The 17,185-nt window shown below is 34.6% G+C and overlaps 2 protein-coding genes across 7 annotated transcripts; both read right to left on the bottom strand.

Moving 5' to 3' along the window:
- Window positions 1-638: 638 nt before the first annotated feature.
- LOC142532711 (uncharacterized) lies at window positions 639-6,400 on the bottom strand. Of its 6 annotated transcripts, none has more exons than XR_012816595.1 (7): window positions 6,186-6,400; window positions 6,008-6,101; window positions 3,687-4,516; window positions 3,411-3,522; window positions 2,810-2,905; window positions 2,193-2,749; window positions 639-2,075 (listed from the first exon to the last, which is right to left on the bottom strand). XR_012816595.1 is itself a non-coding variant. In XM_075639092.1 (7 exons), exons 1-6 carry the CDS (start codon window positions 6,242-6,244, stop codon window positions 2,666-2,668), a joined length of 1,275 nt encoding a protein of 424 aa, XP_075495207.1. In that variant the 5' UTR covers window positions 6,245-6,400; the 3' UTR covers window positions 639-2,305. The 6 variants fall into 6 exon arrangements, 4 of the variants coding, with proteins under 4 accessions (XP_075495207.1, XP_075495208.1, XP_075495206.1 ...); XR_012816596.1 differs by having other exon boundaries at window positions 2,222-2,749; XM_075639092.1 differs by having other exon boundaries at window positions 639-2,305; window positions 2,666-2,749.
- An 8,979-nt stretch (window positions 6,401-15,379) lies between these two features.
- LOC142532347 (secreted RxLR effector protein 161-like) lies at window positions 15,380-16,026 on the bottom strand. The gene is made up of 3 exons (XM_075638663.1): window positions 15,849-16,026; window positions 15,596-15,773; window positions 15,380-15,554 (listed from the first exon to the last, which is right to left on the bottom strand). The coding sequence occupies exons 1-3, from the start codon at window positions 16,024-16,026 to the stop codon at window positions 15,380-15,382; spliced, it is 531 nt and encodes a 176-aa protein (XP_075494778.1).
- Between the last annotated feature and the right edge of the window lie 1,159 nt (window positions 16,027-17,185).

Here is a 17,185-nt window from a genome sequence, read left to right as displayed (position 1 = left end):
CAACTAATAATAAATAGAAGTTTGTGATTTTTAAATTGTTTTTCAATATTATTATTTAAATATACAAAATTGTGAATTATTTTAAATTAAGTTCCGCAATTTATAACACGCACAAAAGATGAATTCAAGATGAACCGTCACATATTCATATTGCACTAGATTCAAAAGATTCTTTTTATTTTTTAAAATAAAAAATTATATTTAAATTTTAATTAAAAAATTGTTAAATACGGTACAATCTGTACCAGATTCATGTACCTGATTGTTTTAGATTTGTAAATGCCATCAAATTACTATATTTTTTTATATATTTTTTCTTTTTATATTATTTAAAGAAAAAAGCCTACATTTCACCAACCATATTATGAACAAAGTTGAGGAGACCGATATGAATTCCCATTCTCTAAATTCTCTTGCACTTTTCAGCCATAAAATTAGATTTATTAGAACCTGATTCGAAAGCCAGCAACCCTTCATAAATCCAAAACTATTATAAACCTCTTATTCAATTATATATTCAACAATTAGAGCATGCCTGCAAACTATCTTCAATTATTTACCTACAAGCTGTTAACGACGCCGACAATAATAAGAATGACGATATCATCATCATCATCTACCCGTGATCATGTTATAAATAATACTAATTAAAGCATATAATTTTCTCATTATTTCAACCAAAAAAGATCAATTGAAATATAGGGATAAAAAACTTGTTCAGTTGAAGACTCTTGAGAGTATTCTAACTTTAATGTAAAACTGTTCAAGTCGCACATCACTCTCATATTGCTGTACCAAACATGCGGATCTTTAACCAACCAAAAGCTACCAGAAAGGAAGCCTTACAAGTTACATGTGATTCAAAGAAAGCTAATATTATATGATAAACTAGGAGAGACACTAGTCTCGATTGAATGAGAGATATATGACGTGCAGTTTGCTTATCCATCCCGGAATGAAGATTAGATCCTTCAAGGGTTTACATGATCGATCCCAGATGGAAAAGTGACCTGTTAGAACTAGCGGTTGCGGCAAGAGAATCATCATGTCACTATAACAAGACTTCACAATCCTATAAAAGTTACTTACTGAGTTGTCCAGGCAGTCAACCATAGTCCTGTATTTCTTCATGTTACAGAAAAGGATTATATCGACAGCCAAGAGCATTATCTCATACTAAATGTCTTATATTTTTCAGGGTACATCCACCATCGCCATCGCAACAATAGTCAGTATCAAAGTTAGCAGGATTATAGGTCCGATCTGTCATGTCATGCCACTTTTTTGGTGCGTCAATTCAAAGCAATTCATCGGAAGGAGTTTCACATGACAATTATGCGGCTTATCCAGACCTTGTTGTCCTTACTTCTGACTCAGCAACAAACACAAAACGGTTGCCCCTTTTTTCCAGAAAGAACATGTGATTGAAAAGGCAAAAGTGATTTTGAAGAAGCCACTCATGATGAGCAAGAGAAGCAGAAAATACCGGATAATTCAAGCTATATCTCTTTGCTCATGGAATTTGCTAATGCTGTTGCATTATGGTATACATCAATCCTACTTGAGAGAAGTCAAACAACCTTCAATAACGCAAAAATATGAAATATTCTGTCTCAAGATACCTTCAATCGCAGAACTGCAGACATTAACCAACTGTTTTCTCTGCCATGAGTATCTTAACATCTGCCCCCCAAACCCTTGATCGAGAGACAGAAATCAAACCAGACTCTCAGAAGCAGTCACCAAATCGGAGCATTAAGGGCGAAGTTGAGTTTCGAAACGTCCAGTTCTCTTGCCTCTTGAGACCAGAAACTTATAACATATCAGACTCCTTCCTTAAAATTGAAGCAGGATCAAAAGATGCCCTTGCTGGGCCAGGTGGAGCAGGGAAATATTCTGTTTTCTCTCTTTTTCTCGGATCTTTTATGATGCCAAAAGAGAGATTCTAATCAACGGAATGACATTCAAGATTACAATCTGAGAAAATTGCGGACAAATTGAATTGGTGCAGCCGGAGCCACTCCTATTCAGTTGCTCGAATAGAGACAAAATCGTGAATGAAAAGGCACCTGAAGCTGAAATGATACAGGTGCCAACCGAAGAAAACATACATGAAGTTATGAGCAGTATGCCCAAAGGATAAAATACATAGGTAGGGGAAAAGGGGGTGCCAACTTTCTGGCGGACGATACCAAAAAATAGTAATCACGAGGGCACCTACTGAAAAAGCCTGGAATGATGCTCCTTGATGAATCAACAAATGCACTAGAAAGGGGCCGTCATTGATTCTTTGGAATCTCCAAAACTGCAAAAACATAATTCGAAGATGCAAACAGGCTTTCGGCAGTAATTGACTCAATTGTCATGGCCATTCCGGACAATGAGGCAAGGTTGTGGAAATGAGTACCAAGCAACCCTTATAGTTAAAGTAAATGACGGAGTTCACTCAAGGCTGTCAGGCTAAGAATATCACAGAAGGTAAAATGTCTACATCAACAGCAATATAATGAAAGTCGCCCTGAGATTCCATTAGTTTGTTGAGGTTGCGATCACTATGCCATGTGCACAATAATCATATTGATTAGCTTGGATTCATGTGAGCTGTGGTCATCCAACAGAAAAATAACATGGAACACAAAATAAACATCCAGTTCAAAATTGCAACCTATAAATTGTGACGAATGCTGTGCAAGGTCTTCAGCCTTTCCAACTCTTCCCCATGCGAAATTCCATTATCAACAAAGCACAACTGAAACAGAAACATCTATTACAAAATGAACAATCAAAACAGAAGAAAATATATAACAACCTGGTACTGCTGCTTCTTTAAAGTGTGGGCGCCTCTCTTTATTAATTTTTGCCATCCAAGATTCGCTCTGAGAGATTTTTCCAGAACTCTGGTTTTCTAGAAAACAATGATTGGTGGACCTTATAAATAAGCTATAATTTTAAGGAACAAAACTGAAATATAAACATCTAAAAATTTTACTTTACCACAAGTTCCATCAATTAGCAGCAGACATTTGAGACTGTGAAATACAATTAAAAAAAAAGGTAAACGTATACCACATGTTTTACTTCTTCTCATTGATTTAAAAACAGGCTTCAAGGAATCAGGATCTATGGTAGAAGAAGATTTGGTTGATTTATCTTTAAGATATAGATTGCTGGAAACACGTTGGAAGTACCATGATGAGACACAAACTCCAAAAACTAAACATTTTGAATCCATAAGCATCACAGAAGATAGAATCTTGCCAGTTCTTCATCTAAATAAAATGATCTCAGAAATATAAAGATGTCAATTGAAAGGATCACCAGGTTTCCAGCTGAATATAATGCTATTATAGAATGAAAGCAGTACTAAAATCAATAATTATTTCTACACTAAGGTATACAAATTATCTTACTTCAGATGGGTCGAAAATTAACAAGTTGTATTTCTGCATCCCAGTCCGTTGATGTGTAGCTTGAATGCCAACGATTGTTCTCGAGTGGCCATGATGTTGAAAATACAAAGGCCTGCTCAGACACCTCATGGTAAGACATCATTAGGTTATGAACATAGCAGAATCGTTTTTTGAACAAAAGATTCATTTACTTTTACAGATACAAGAATTTTTCATTAAAAGAATATAATATCACCATGATAAGACCTCTCATACAACTTGTTACAATTTACTTACGCTTTCTCGCTAAGAATAACACTGAGATTGCTTGGTTTGTTGACCTTGTTGCCAGAAAAGTAATTCCACACCCACTCAACAACCTTGTGAGATGAAACATTAAAATGTTTAGATCTTCCATTCACTGAGTTCATTGAGTTAACTGAGAGCGACAAATCTAGTTTTCCCTCCGACAGAAAGATGTCCATCGGTCCATAAACCTGTGCATATTTCCTCTTGTCAACACTTTTATTTGTTCCTCCAATACCAGAGGTTAAGCAACCAGAAGAATCTAACCCTAAATCTTTATCACAAAAATCCACTATGCCGGCGTGCAGACCAAAAGAACGGAAAAGTGTGGCACATTCTGTAGTTCCAATCCAATCACACTTGCCAAAGACTTTTTTATCAAAGTCATCTGAGCCGGGTGCATCAAAGCCTTTTTCCCAAGCAAGTTCTAACCATCTTTGAAGTGATGCAATATCAGGTATAAATCCAGAACCACCAAACAAGACATCACTTGCTTCTTGTCTTTGACTGAGCAAGTGCGAGCAAAGCATCTGGATATTACGCCACCCACACCCCCAACCAACATCCTCTGAGTCGGAACTTTGAATATGATCAACATGCCCCGACAATATACTCACATAGTTTTCTCTATCTAGTTCTAAACAGCTTTTCAGTAACAACACCAAACCACCTTCAACATTATAAAACGATTCCTTCTTCTGTGAGTGAACTAAAGTAGCACATTTTTCATCCGAATTCCTCCCATAACATGCAAGATACCCAGAAGAACTGCTCTGAGCGTGATCCAAAGAACTACAAACACGTTGCAAGGTATCTTCAGCCTAGACATGAGATGTAATTTTTGTGTTATTATTCATGCTGTAGATACCAATAACTGAAGCATGCAAACGATAAAGAATATTTTCTGAAAGCTGACCAAGTTGACCGCAAGTAAATATATTCTTCAATTTTAAGTCTCTTGCTTTTGTTAAATGTGCATTTCTATTGGTAATGGTAACTCAAAACTAGATCTTACATGTAAGTCTAGTAACCTAATACGATATACTAGAAATACAACATAATAATTACTTATTTTTAACTAATAGACTAGTGAACATTTGAATTATTATCGTTCAATAGTTTTTCAGCCATATAATTGGTTAAATGTGATGAATTTTATTTGAATATTTAGACTCTACATCATCATCATCAACCACATACTTTGTCCAGTGCCTTGTGCTCAAGCTCTACGATACCCATGAGTTTTACTCCCCGTTGCACTTCCAATATATATGTGATCCATTGTAGTTATTCCTACATATATTTGTGATCAAGCATCCATTTTGTCCCGACAACTGCAAGTTGATTTAGAACTTATGGTCATCAACCAGGGGGTTATGACTAACGAAATTGCTAAACAAATGTGTGAGATAATAAGCATTTAGTGGTTCACCGTTCTGCTAGTAAATATCCTTGTCCTATCTTTTCCTTGTGTTAAAATAGAACACTATATGTTAAAATGATTCACTTCATAAAGACAATAATCTTTTACTAGGAGCCGGAGGGAGGGTCAATCCAGGTTTGACCCATTGGACCCGCTCGCTAAAAAATTCTATTTTTAAAAAATTAGTCATTATATAATAAAAAAACCTCTAAAATTAATAACTCATTAAATTTATTTTCCAACTTATATTAATAATATTTAGAAACAAATACATATTATCACAAATTGAATTCTATTAATTTATATTCAACTCATAACAAAATAAAAATTATAATTATATATTTTCATTTTAAATACATCGTTATAAAATAAAATTATTTCGATGTTAAAATATTATGAGCTAAAATAAGAGATTAAGTTATACATTATTCAATTCCATAAATAAAAAATATAAATATATTCTTAATATATATATATATATCCGGCCTGCTTATAGATAGGAAAATTAAATAAATGAGCACATCTGAGAAATGTTGGTTGATGAAATGGAGAAGCAACCTAAACTAACTCAACGTGAAGTATTCATAAACGGTTCAAGTTATTCAGATATCAGATGCTAAGTGACCAAGTACCAACACAACTCATTTCGAAGGTGGCAGAGAAGACGAAGATTGAATAAATAACCAAGCACTATGGCAGTAAAGCATAGATGAACTGTTGCAGAGCTTAAAAATGAATATGTAATTTACCGGAGTACTCGCCCAGCAACTATGTATTTAACAAATGAAAATTAAATTTTACCAAAAAAATAAGTCTCCGCAAAATAAAAACAAAACAAAACAAATCCACGAGCGAAAAAGATTCGTGCGCTCGCTAATTATTTACTCACAAATCGGGGTGGACTAGCTGGAGCGAGAGCCATCTGTTGCGCGATTTCGAAATCTGCGGCGTAATCTTCATCAGCAAAATGTTCATTCGCATGCCTATGAAATTAAAACCATAAATTTTATATTAAAAAAATTAACTAAAGAAACACGGAGAAAAAATAGTGAGCGAAAAGATTATACCTATCGATTTCAGAAGATGGAACAGTCAGCTGACAAACAGGGCAAGAAGAAAACTCCATTGAAGAGCTCTCGAATCGCAAAATTGGAAATTTTCCTCGGATAATATCGATTTGAATTTCTCTGCTTATGCTTGCGACAGAGATCGGGAAACGAAGGGGATGAGCACTCGGAATCCGCGCGGAATTTAAGAAGGCTGGAAAATGCAAATATTTTATATTAAAACGTTCAATATTTAGTTATTTACTATTACAATTATACAATATATTACAATTAAAACTAGCGTGAACATGAATATTCAATCCATTTTTTTATTTATAATTATTTTTGTTAAAAAAATCGAAATTAAATTTATATATATGTATATATATAGATATAGATATAGATATATTGAAAAATTATATATTTGTTGCGTGTGTGTGCATGTATGTATATGGCTTGTGTGCGTACATACTTGTATCGATGTGTGGGTTGATCAAGAATGTTCCTGATGTGGGTACTAATCTTTTATCCTTTGTAAATTGAGTCCCAAAATTTTGTCTTGCAACTAGATGGCCACATGTTGTTAGAAAAACAAATTATGGTGTGTGTTCAAACTATATTGCCGTGTGTGGGCTCTATATCTATATTTATATATATATATACACACACACACAAAGTATATTGCCGTGTGTGGGCTTGTACATATATATTCAAGTATAGGAAGGGAAAATAAATTTTTTTGGTGATTGTAAGTATTGAATGAAAAATTTTACGGACGTGTGGATGTTAGCTTTTGGGTCGATGTGCCCTGCTAGCTTGTGATGTCGGCTTTTGGGCCGAGGTGGTATGCCAAATATGAGGATTCATTCTGGAGAATGAAACCAACAATTTTAAATGTATTCTAAGAAGTTAAGCTGTAAATCAGATCTATTATAGAAAGTTAAGCCAGAAGTTTGAGATCCATTCTGAAGAATTAAGCCAGAAAATATGAGGATCATTCAGGGAGTTAAATCAGAAGATTTATGACATTAAAGAAAAAGTATAAGGATCCCTTTCGAGGAGTTAACCAGAAGATTTATGACCTTGACATAAAATTTATAACCCTAAGAAGCTTCCTTCCACCTTCACCTTCACCTTCACCTTCAAAACTACATCCCACGCAAAATCAACGCAAAATCAATGGTTTAAATGACGAAAATTTCAAATGGGTTACATAAGGTAGAAAGAATGAAGACAACCAAGTGACATCGGATGCCCATTTTCTGGAGAATCACGGAGCAAAGATTTTTTTGGAGAATCACGAAAAAAAAACAAGCAAGTTTCTTCATCTCTTTTGTTGGCTCTATTTTTCCATTAATTTGATATTTGTTACCACATTTGTTCTTGTTCTTGATTTCTTTCACTGTGACGATTTCGCAAAACAGAAGAGTTTCTTCATCTTTTTTGTTAGCTCGATTTTTCCAGTAATTTGATATTTGTTAGCACATTTTTAATTGATTGATGTTATTGTCACGATTTCAAGAGTAAATCCCTAGCCACCAAAATCCACTTCGTCGATACCCACGGTGAAGGCAACTGGAAGCCCAAAAAATTTTTGGCTAAAAAATACACATCTTTCTGTACGAATGTGACTAAAAGAAAAGGTTCGGAACCATATGAATTCGTTTTTCTAAATTTTCGTAGTATTTTTTAACAAAAAAATCTGTCCTTTTGTTGGAAGAAATACCTTATTTGTAAAAATATCTTAGTTTTATTATCTCTTCGATAGATAACGGTGAATTTCTGTAAATTTTTGAATTTCTTGTTTTGATATCCTATAATTTTTTTTTATGTTGTTTGTGCTATTTTGGGGATTTTTCAACGATTACTTGTCAACTTATTGAATTTTATGTTGTTTGTGCTAGTTGGGGGCTTTTTGTGAATGAAAATAAATTGGCTTAGTTTGAACAGTAAACCATATTCTTCATGTTTGTGCGAAAAAAACACTTTATATTGGTGGAAAATGAATAACAGAGCATTTTAGGAATATAATTTGAATTTCATGAGTAGCTGTGTAATTTTATTTAAAAGATCGAACTATATATGTAATTTTTTTACATATATATGACATACACACAAGCTTTTTGGTTCCCACAAGATTTTTGTTTTCTTTAAATACATGATTGAAAGCTCAATGCAGAAGACACTAGAGAAGCAAGACAGTCGACACATTTAGAATTTCTTTAGGTTTTGTTGGTTTAAGGTTATAACTTTTTTTAATTATATTAATCAGCATGTTATTGTTTTTTCGGAGGTTATACTTTAGTGTTGTTATTAAATCGTATGTTATCGTTGATTTTACTTTGTCGTATTGTATTTTAATTATGTACTCTTATTTCTATACTATTAGTGGATTTATAAATAATTTTATTAGATTTGGTGAACGTTTCACGAATAAGTTTATGAAGAACATTTTTCTAGTTTTTGTATGAATTTTTTTTGTTTCTAATTTTGTGTTTAGTAAAATCTTTTTCATATGAAATTTATAACAACTTAATTCACACATGTTTTTGTTTGATTTCTTGGAGAAATGGAATATGGATCTGGATCATCAAATTTTTCATTCCTCGGTAGCTGCGAGTACAAAAATGAGCTCTATATGATTTCAATCTTTAATGGCTTCTCCCTAACATAGTTGTTTCTTTTTGGGAGAAAATGTACGGAGATTTCCCCAGAAACTATTACCTTGCAGTATCTAGCCCCCCATCAGAAGATGTATGTGACGTTGAATGAAGATGATGACGTTCGTATCATGACTCATCTTCACACATCTATGAAACTGACAATAATTAACATGAGGGCAGTGAGAAAAGACCAAATAGGAGGCCATAATATTGGGAGGTAAGAACTCATATCTTAATTTTGACTTTCCACATTAATTGGGTTTTTGGTTTTGTTTTTCTTGGTAATGCATTTCCAGAGTGCAATGACTTATGATAACATTTTTTATTGTATTTTTCATGGAGATCTGTTGTGAGTGTGCTTCTTGTGAATCTAAATGATGTGTCAATTATATTTTTCAACTAACTGATCATCTACATAGTTATCTAGAACATAAGTATTATTTAACATGTGTTGTCTTAATAATTTCTTAAAAGGTACAAAATGTAAGTGTTAACAAATTTTTACATTACTTAAAATAGGTTTGAATTTGAAAATGACACAGTAAGTAGTAATGATTATCATCTTCAAGTTGGTTTGTTAAAAAATTCCATAGACGTTTGGAGTAATTGCATCCGTGGGAACTGTCAAATATTCAAGGATGCTGCTGAATTTCGAGTTTATGCTAAAAATTATGCAATTGCTACGAGACGTTCTTTTTCGTACAGAAAGAATGATAATGAGAAGGTTACTCTTGTCTGTAGTGTAAACAACTGTTGTTGGATAATTTATCCTTCAAGACACAAATCTGACAATATTTTTGGCGATAGAAAATGTAATCTAATCCATACATGTGGAGATGACAATCTACGTAGTAGAGGACATCCTAAAGCTGATGCTGACGGGGTCTCCAATGTTGTGGTGGAGAGATTGAGGGGAGAGCCATCGTATAGACCATGTATGATGTTGAAAGACATAGATTATGGGGTCGAGCTCAGTTACCACAAGGTTTGGAAAGGGTAAGAATTGGCTATGCATAACATTCATGGTGCAGATGATTGGTCTTATGATAGATTAAGATGGTATTGTAGTGCAATCAAAGAAACTAATTATGGAAGTATTGTTGAGTGTGAAATTGACCCTTCTAGTAATAAATTTAAACGATTATTTATCTGTTTCAATGCATGTGCAACTGGTTTTGTCAGTGGATGTAGGCCCTTGGTTTTCTTGGATGACACTCATATAAAAGATAAATACAAGGGAAATATTTTGGTTGCTGTTGCAAAAGATGCGAGCGATGATCTTTTTTACATTAGCATATTCAGTTGTGGATGCTGAAAATGATGATAACTGGGGATGGTTTTGTTTCCAACTTAAAGGTGCTTTGATTTTACATAACTGTATGGGGTTCGATGAGTACACTTTTTTCTCCGATAGGCATCCCAGAATAATCAAGGCTGTTGAGTTAATATTCCCAAGCAGTCATCATGCGTATTGTTTGGTAGATAATTTCGTGAAACAAGTTTGTAAGTAATTTATATTTCTGTTGGGAAACAATTTTTTAATATATTGTTATGTGTATTTTGTTTGTTAATATTTTATATATTTTTTAATATAGGTCATGCGAAGATACCCAATTCACAACAAGAAACACTGGTCATTTGTGTTCAAAAAATCTGCATATGCCCCATCAAGGCAGGAGTTTGAAATGCATATTAACAATATAATAGCTTCAATGCCACTTGCCAGAGACTTTATAGTCAATTCCTCTCCAGAAAGTTGGGCAAATGCATGGTTTCCTGGAAATCGGTGGGGGTGTAATAAACAATAATATAGCTGAGTGTTGGAATAGTTGGGTGAAAGCAGCAAGATTTCTTCCTATTGTAGGCATGGTGGACCACATACGCATTCAAATTATGGACATGATGCACAAACGACGTGATGCGTCAATGAGGATGGATAAAAGATTGAGTCCATCAAAGGAAAAAATTCTTACAAAAACATATGCTGAATCTCGTAGCTTGCAAGTGCGTAAAGCATGTGGTTGGTGTTTTGAGGTTGTGGATGGGGATAAATCATTTGCTGTTGATTTGTCTTCTACGAGTTGTTCATGTAGAGCCTGGCAGCTTAACAAACTTCCATGCAAGCACACATGTGGTGCAATAGAGTCGAAATCAGTATCTTTATATGATTTTTGTGACAAATACTTTACGATGGAGTTATATCGTGAAACTTACAAAGGAATCCTAAATCCGATTCCTACATTTGAGATGCATGAATACAATGCCAATTGTGCATTATTAATCAATCCCCCCGATGTTCGAAGCCACCGGACTGAAGAAGAACTGAAAGGGTACCATCGCAAGTAGTTCTTCGGGTGTTAAAATGTGGTCGGTGTCATAAAAGAGGCCACAATCGACGAAGTTGCAAAGGACCCATTAACTAGCTTTTGTGTTATGTTTTGTTAACTTAGTTTTGAGTTTTTTGACATTCAAGTAAAAATCTTATATTCGTATATTATGTGTCTCATTATATAATGATTGATAGGAAAAACAATTAGTACATTTTCCAATTCACAGGAAAAGGAGGATGGTACAACAAATAATTTGCGAGACCACGCCAACAAGAAGGTTTACTCGATCCCGGTGTACTAGTATTGGTGATGATGCATTGATTTATGATCCTTTTGCGAGACTCGCTTTTATTTTATGGTTTTTGGTCGAGTCATGTACTTGTGATATTAATTAATTTGGACTTTTGTTCATTGAGTCTTAGTTTTTGTTATATTTTAGGTTTAACTTGTGTTAGAAACATGGAATTGCGTATTTTCTGTAATGTTTTATTTTCATGTCATTTGTGTCCTAGCAATATGTAACTTGACTGTTGTCAACTAATATATTCACTGTTTTGTTACCTTGTTGGTTTTGTTGCGTGCCCCATTCTTTATTTTGCTGCTGGCGAGCACCATTTTGTTTTTTTTTTGTTGTTGGACGTGTGTTGGTGCGCCCCCCATTATGTTATTTTGCTGTTAGGCGTGCACTTGTGCGCGATGGTGCGCTCCCCATTCTATTATTTTGCTGTTGGCGCACCCCATTTTGTTTTTTTTTTTTGCTGCTGGGCGTGCGCTGGTGCGCGCCCTTCTGTTGGAGATATGGACTTGTGTGTGCATTTTCATGCTTGTGGTTAACCTCTTAATATATGTTCAAATTATAGCTTTGTGTACTCAAGTGAAAACACATTATACTTATTTTCTTAAGTTTTATACTGAAGTTAACTAATTTTATGCCGGAATGTTTATTATATTGACATGTTGCATGCATAAAAATTATGGTGAAGAGTTGGTTTCGTAAATTTGAATCATCAAATCGAGATATGATTTTGCATTTTCATGCTTGTGCTTTCCTCACTTAATTTATGCTCAAATGATATTGTTACGTACCAAATTTAATATATAATATGGTTAAATCGTTGGTGTTGTATGCGGAAGTTAACTTAATTTATGTCGAAAATTTTATTAAACACACTTGTGTTGTGTGTATGAAAATTTATGGTGAGTAGTTGGTTTCCCAACTCTTGATGTCAATAAAATCGAGATATGAGTGTGCATTTTCATGCTTGTGTTTCCCTCCTTAAATTATGCTCATTTGATACTCTTATGTACCCAATTTAATTCATAATATGCTTAAATCGTTTGTGTTGTATGCCAAATTTAATTTATTTATGCTAGAAATATTTATGATATGCACTTGTGTTGTGTGTAAAAAAATGATGGTGAGTAGTTGATTTCCCAACTCTTAGTCACTAAAAATCATGATATGGGTGTGCATTTTCATGCTTGTGTTTTCCCCTTAAATTATGCTCATTTGATACTCTTATGTACCCAATTTAATCCATAATATGCTTAAATCGTTTTTTTTTTGTATGCCGAATTTAACTTCATTTTTGCCGAAAATATTTATGATATGCACTTGTGTTGTGTGTATAAAAATGATGGTGAGTAGTTGGTTTCCCAACTCTTATTGTCACTAAAAATCATGATATGGGTGTGCATTTTTATGCTTGTGTTTCTCCCACTTAAATTATGCTCAATTGATACTCTTATGTACCCAATTTAATTCATAATATGCTTAAATCGTTTGTGTTGTATGCCGAATTTAATTTATTTATGCTAGAAATATTTATGATATGCACTTGTGTTGTGTGTATATGGTTTCCCAAATCTTAATAGTCACTAAAAATCATAATATGGGTGTGCATTTTCATGCTTGTGTTTTCCCCCTTAAATTATGCGCATTTGATACTCTTATGTACCCAATTTAATCCATAATATGATTAAATTGTTTTTGTTGTATGCCGAATTTAACTTCATTTATGCCGGAAATTTTATTAAATACACTTGTGTTGTGTGTATGAAAATGATGGTGAAGAGTTGGTTTCCCAACTTTGAATCATCAAATCTACATATGGGTTTGCATTTTCATACTTGTGTTTCTTCCACTTAAATTATGCTCATTTGATACTTTTATGTACTCTATTTAATCTATAATATGCTTAAATCATTTCTTTTGTATGCCGAATTTAACTTCATTTATGCCGGAAATATTTATGATATGCACTTGTGTTGTGTGTTTGAAAATGAGGGAGTTTAAAAAAAATTCTCCTGCACTCAGGTTGTGCAGAATAAATTTTATTAACTTGTGACTGAAAGGCGTACACACATCTTAACTTACGTGATGAGCTGGAATTTTTGGAAAAAACAAAACTTTCCGCATTTCATACTTTTAATAAAATTAAGTAGGTCACTCCATATCATATTTTACGTCGTCACAATTTTCCTTATTAAATAAATATTTTTATGTAATTCACTGATTAGTTATTGATCTCGTCCATATGTATGTTGTGTATCACGTGCTAGATTCACTCCATTTGAAGAGAGTCTCCTATTCACCAATGTATTAGAGTGTTCAGAGGGGGTGGGCATTGTTCTTGTGTCGGATGACAAACGAAAATGCGGGTTCGATCGGTAGTTAAATAGAATTACCATCGTGGGGACTGTAACGAATATGGGCTATCCCGATCTTGGGCTCCCTCGGGGGCCTTTTCCCGTTTTGAGTTCCCACTGGGTCCTTCTCCCTCACGGGCTTTCCATGCGCCATTAATCATAGGACTCTCCACACCAGGATGGTGGAGTGGTACCTCCCCAAGTCTCGAACTCATGTTAGATAAACTTGCTAAAAACAGTAGTGAAGAAACGAACAAGTAGAGATAAAGCAATAATCGAAACAAGTGTGATGTTTACAGTATGACTATTGTGTGAAAGAAAACAAAACCAAACCGAGGCCTGTAGCATGTACAGTTTCCTTAAAACATATTCGTCCCCTCCTGTATGTGCTTACGAGGATCGTCTTGGACGTCTGTTTCCCAGGATACAACGGAACAACCAGCAGTGACTTAGCACGAGACACTACTACGGCGAACTAAAAACGTACCTTTACTTTATCACCGAGATTTAACGGAGGCCAAATGAAAGATAAAAATATGAAATGCAAGAGAATACTTGAAAGAGAAAAAATTTTCATGTGTATGAAATGAGGAAATGAATACACTATTTATAAGCCCCAAAATGCACACCAAGAGTCATGGAAGATTAATCCCATTAACTCAAGAATATGAAGAACCAAAGGTCTTCAAGTAACTCAAGAATGTGGAAAGTCAAAAGACACTCCACAATAATGAGCTACAACCAACTCAAGAATGTGGAGAGCCAAAAAACACTCCCACATTCATGAGTCATAACTTTCATTCAAACTCTAAATTTTATTAAAATTTCCAACAATCTCCCACATGAATGAAAATTGATACAAATCTTGGTGACAAAGTTCTATAGTTGAATCCTACATAGGATAGGTAGGTGTTACCCTTTGAACCTTCCCTTATGAAATATATTTGCTTTACTAGCTGACCAGTAGACATGTTGTCCTTGAACTGTTCTAGCCGTTTATGTAAATTAAGATATACTTCACACAAGACTCTCCCTGATACTATTCAGTTCTCATGATCGTGTTCGTTTTGGCCATGAACACACGTCTGGTTCTGCAAGAGGGTCTAGAATTGAGCCCTGCAATTCCTTCGAAGCGGCTCCACTTCTCTCTCACCTAGGTGATTCTATATTGCTTCTTATCAGAATCATTAAAAGCCGTAAGCTTATCCTCAACATTTACTGTTTCATAATAGGAATGGACTAGGGATAACCCCCACAGTGATTTTCCAAATTAGTGCGATTAGGTTTTCCCATTGAACCTAGTTCTTGGGATCTCCAGTCAGCGTAGGTTGGGTTTTCCTTCGCACCAATTTATTCTATAGGATTGAGCCCCATTCCCCTTGACGATTTCACAACTAACTCTCTATTTAACCCTTTGGTTAGCGGATCCGCTATATTATCCTTTGACTTTACATAGTCAACAGAAATAACTCCAGTTGACAGTAGTTGTCTGATGTTATTGTGTCTACGACGTATATGCCTAGACTTACCATTATACATTTTATTTTGTGACCTTCCAATCGCAGATTGGCTATCACAATGTATGCATATAGCTGGCACTGGTTTTTTCCCATCCTGGAACATCTTCTAAAAAGTGATGCAGCCATTCAGCCTCTTCACCACACTTGTCAAGAGCTATAAACTCAGATTCCATCGTGGATCTGGCTATTACAGTTTGTTTAGAATATTTCACGCAATTGCTGCACCTCCTAAAGTGAATACAAATCCACTTGTAGATTTTGAATCTTACATATCAGATATCCAATTTGCATCACTGTAACCTTCAATAACAGCAGGATATCTGGTATAGTGCAGCCCATGATCACGAGTGTACCTTAAGTATCTTAGCAATCTGATAATTGCTTTCCAGTGTTCAACTCCTGGATTACTCGTGAATCTACTCAATTTACTCACTGCATAAGCTATGTCTGGTCTTGTACAACTCATTAAGTACATCAGACTTCCAATGACTCGAGAATATTCTAATTGAGACATACTCTCACCTCGATTCTTTGATAGATTCCGACTGATATCAATTGGTGTTCTAGCCAATGCAGAGTCATCCTTATTGAATTTCTCAAGTATTTTGTCAACATAATGTGACTGACTTAGAACTAGCCCTTCTGATGTTCTATTAATTTTAATTCCAAGGATTACATCGGCTAAGCCCAAATCTTTCATGTCAAATCTTGAGTTCAATAACTTTTTGGTGGATTTGATCATCTTATCATTACTACCAATGATAAGTATGTCATCTACGTAAAGACATAAAATGACATATCCATTTTCAGTGGTTTTTATGTATACACATTTTTCACATTCACTGAATTTAAATCCAGTTTCTATCATGGCTTTATCAAATTTTTCGTGCCATTGCTTTGGCGCTTGTTTTAAGCCATACAGAGACTTCACCAGTTTACAAATCTTGTTTTCTTGCCCAGTCGCAGAAAATCCTTCAGGTTGTTCCATGTAAATTTCCTCTTCTAAATCTCCATTTAGAAAAAGCTGTCTTTACGTCCATTTGGTGTACTTCAAGATTCCGCAAGGCGGCAATCGCAAGTATCACACGAATAGAGGTTATTCTCGATACAGGAGAATATAGTGTCAAAGTAATCAAGGCCTTCACGTTGATGGTAACCTTTAATTACCAATCTGGCTTTATACTTATCTATGGTTCCATTTGGTTTCATTTTCCTTTTGAAAACCCATTTACAGCCTAGTGGTTTGCTTCCCGGAGGAAGATTTACTAATTCTCACGTATGGTTTTGTAAAATGGATTCCATTTCGGAATTGATAGCCTCTTTCCATAGAGGTCCCTCAGATGACTGATTGCTTCCTTGAAACTTTGAAGTTCACTTTCCATCATGAAAGTGATGAAATCCGGACCAAAGGATTTCTCAGTCCTAGCTTTCTTGCTACGTCTAGGTTCAATATCTTGATCAAGCTCTTGTTCTTTATCAATTGTTTCATACAATCTTTTGGATGAACTTGGTTCTTCCTTAGATTTGTATGGAAACATGTGTTCAAAGAACGAAGCATTTCTTGATTCCATTATCGTATTCTTATGAATATCAGGTATTTGAGATTCATGTACAGTTTTGAGCATATCCAATGAAAATGCAATCGACAGTTTTTGGTCCTATCTTTACTTTCTTTGGAATGGGTACTGCTACCTTGGCAAGACACTCCCACACTCGCAAGTATTGGTAAGAAGGACTTCTACCTTTCCATAACTCGTATGGACTCTTATCTAGCTTCTTTCGGGGTATCTTATTTAAAAGGTAATTAGCTGTTAGAATAGCTTCCCCCCACAAGTTCTGTGGTAAACCAGAACTTAATA

Source organism: Primulina tabacum, chromosome 18 (assembly GCF_025594145.1).
Source record: "Primulina tabacum isolate GXHZ01 chromosome 18, ASM2559414v2, whole genome shotgun sequence".
NCBI lineage: Eukaryota > Viridiplantae > Streptophyta > Magnoliopsida > Lamiales > Gesneriaceae > Primulina > Primulina tabacum.
This window is presented reverse-complemented; position numbering and strand designations above follow the sequence as displayed.

Bases quoted from the DNA above. Each gene is read 5' to 3' on its own strand.
- LOC142532711 (XM_075639091.1), bottom strand. From the start codon at position 6,244: ATGGAGTTTTCTTCTTGCCCTGTTTGTCAGCTGACTGTTCCATCTTCT. The intron at 4,517-6,007 runs GTGAGTAAATAA...TCTCATGTCTAG, and splicing joins CAGCTAGTCCACCCCGATTT to GCTGAAGATACCTTGCAACG. The intron at 2,906-3,410 runs GTAAGATAATTT...ATTGTTTTCTAG, and splicing joins TAATTTTCGACCCATCTGAA to AAAACCAGAGTTCTGGAAAA.
- LOC142532347 (XM_075638663.1), bottom strand. From the start codon at position 16,026: ATGAAAGATTTGGGCTTAGCCGATGTAATCCTTGGAATTAAAATTAAT. The intron at 15,774-15,848 runs GTGAGAGTATGT...GTACAAGACCAG, and splicing joins GAATCTATCAAAGAATCGAG to ACATAGCTTATGCAGTGAGT. The intron at 15,555-15,595 runs GTAAGATTCAAA...TATTCACTTTAG, and splicing joins GCAAATTGGATATCTGATAT to GAGGTGCAGCAATTGCGTGA.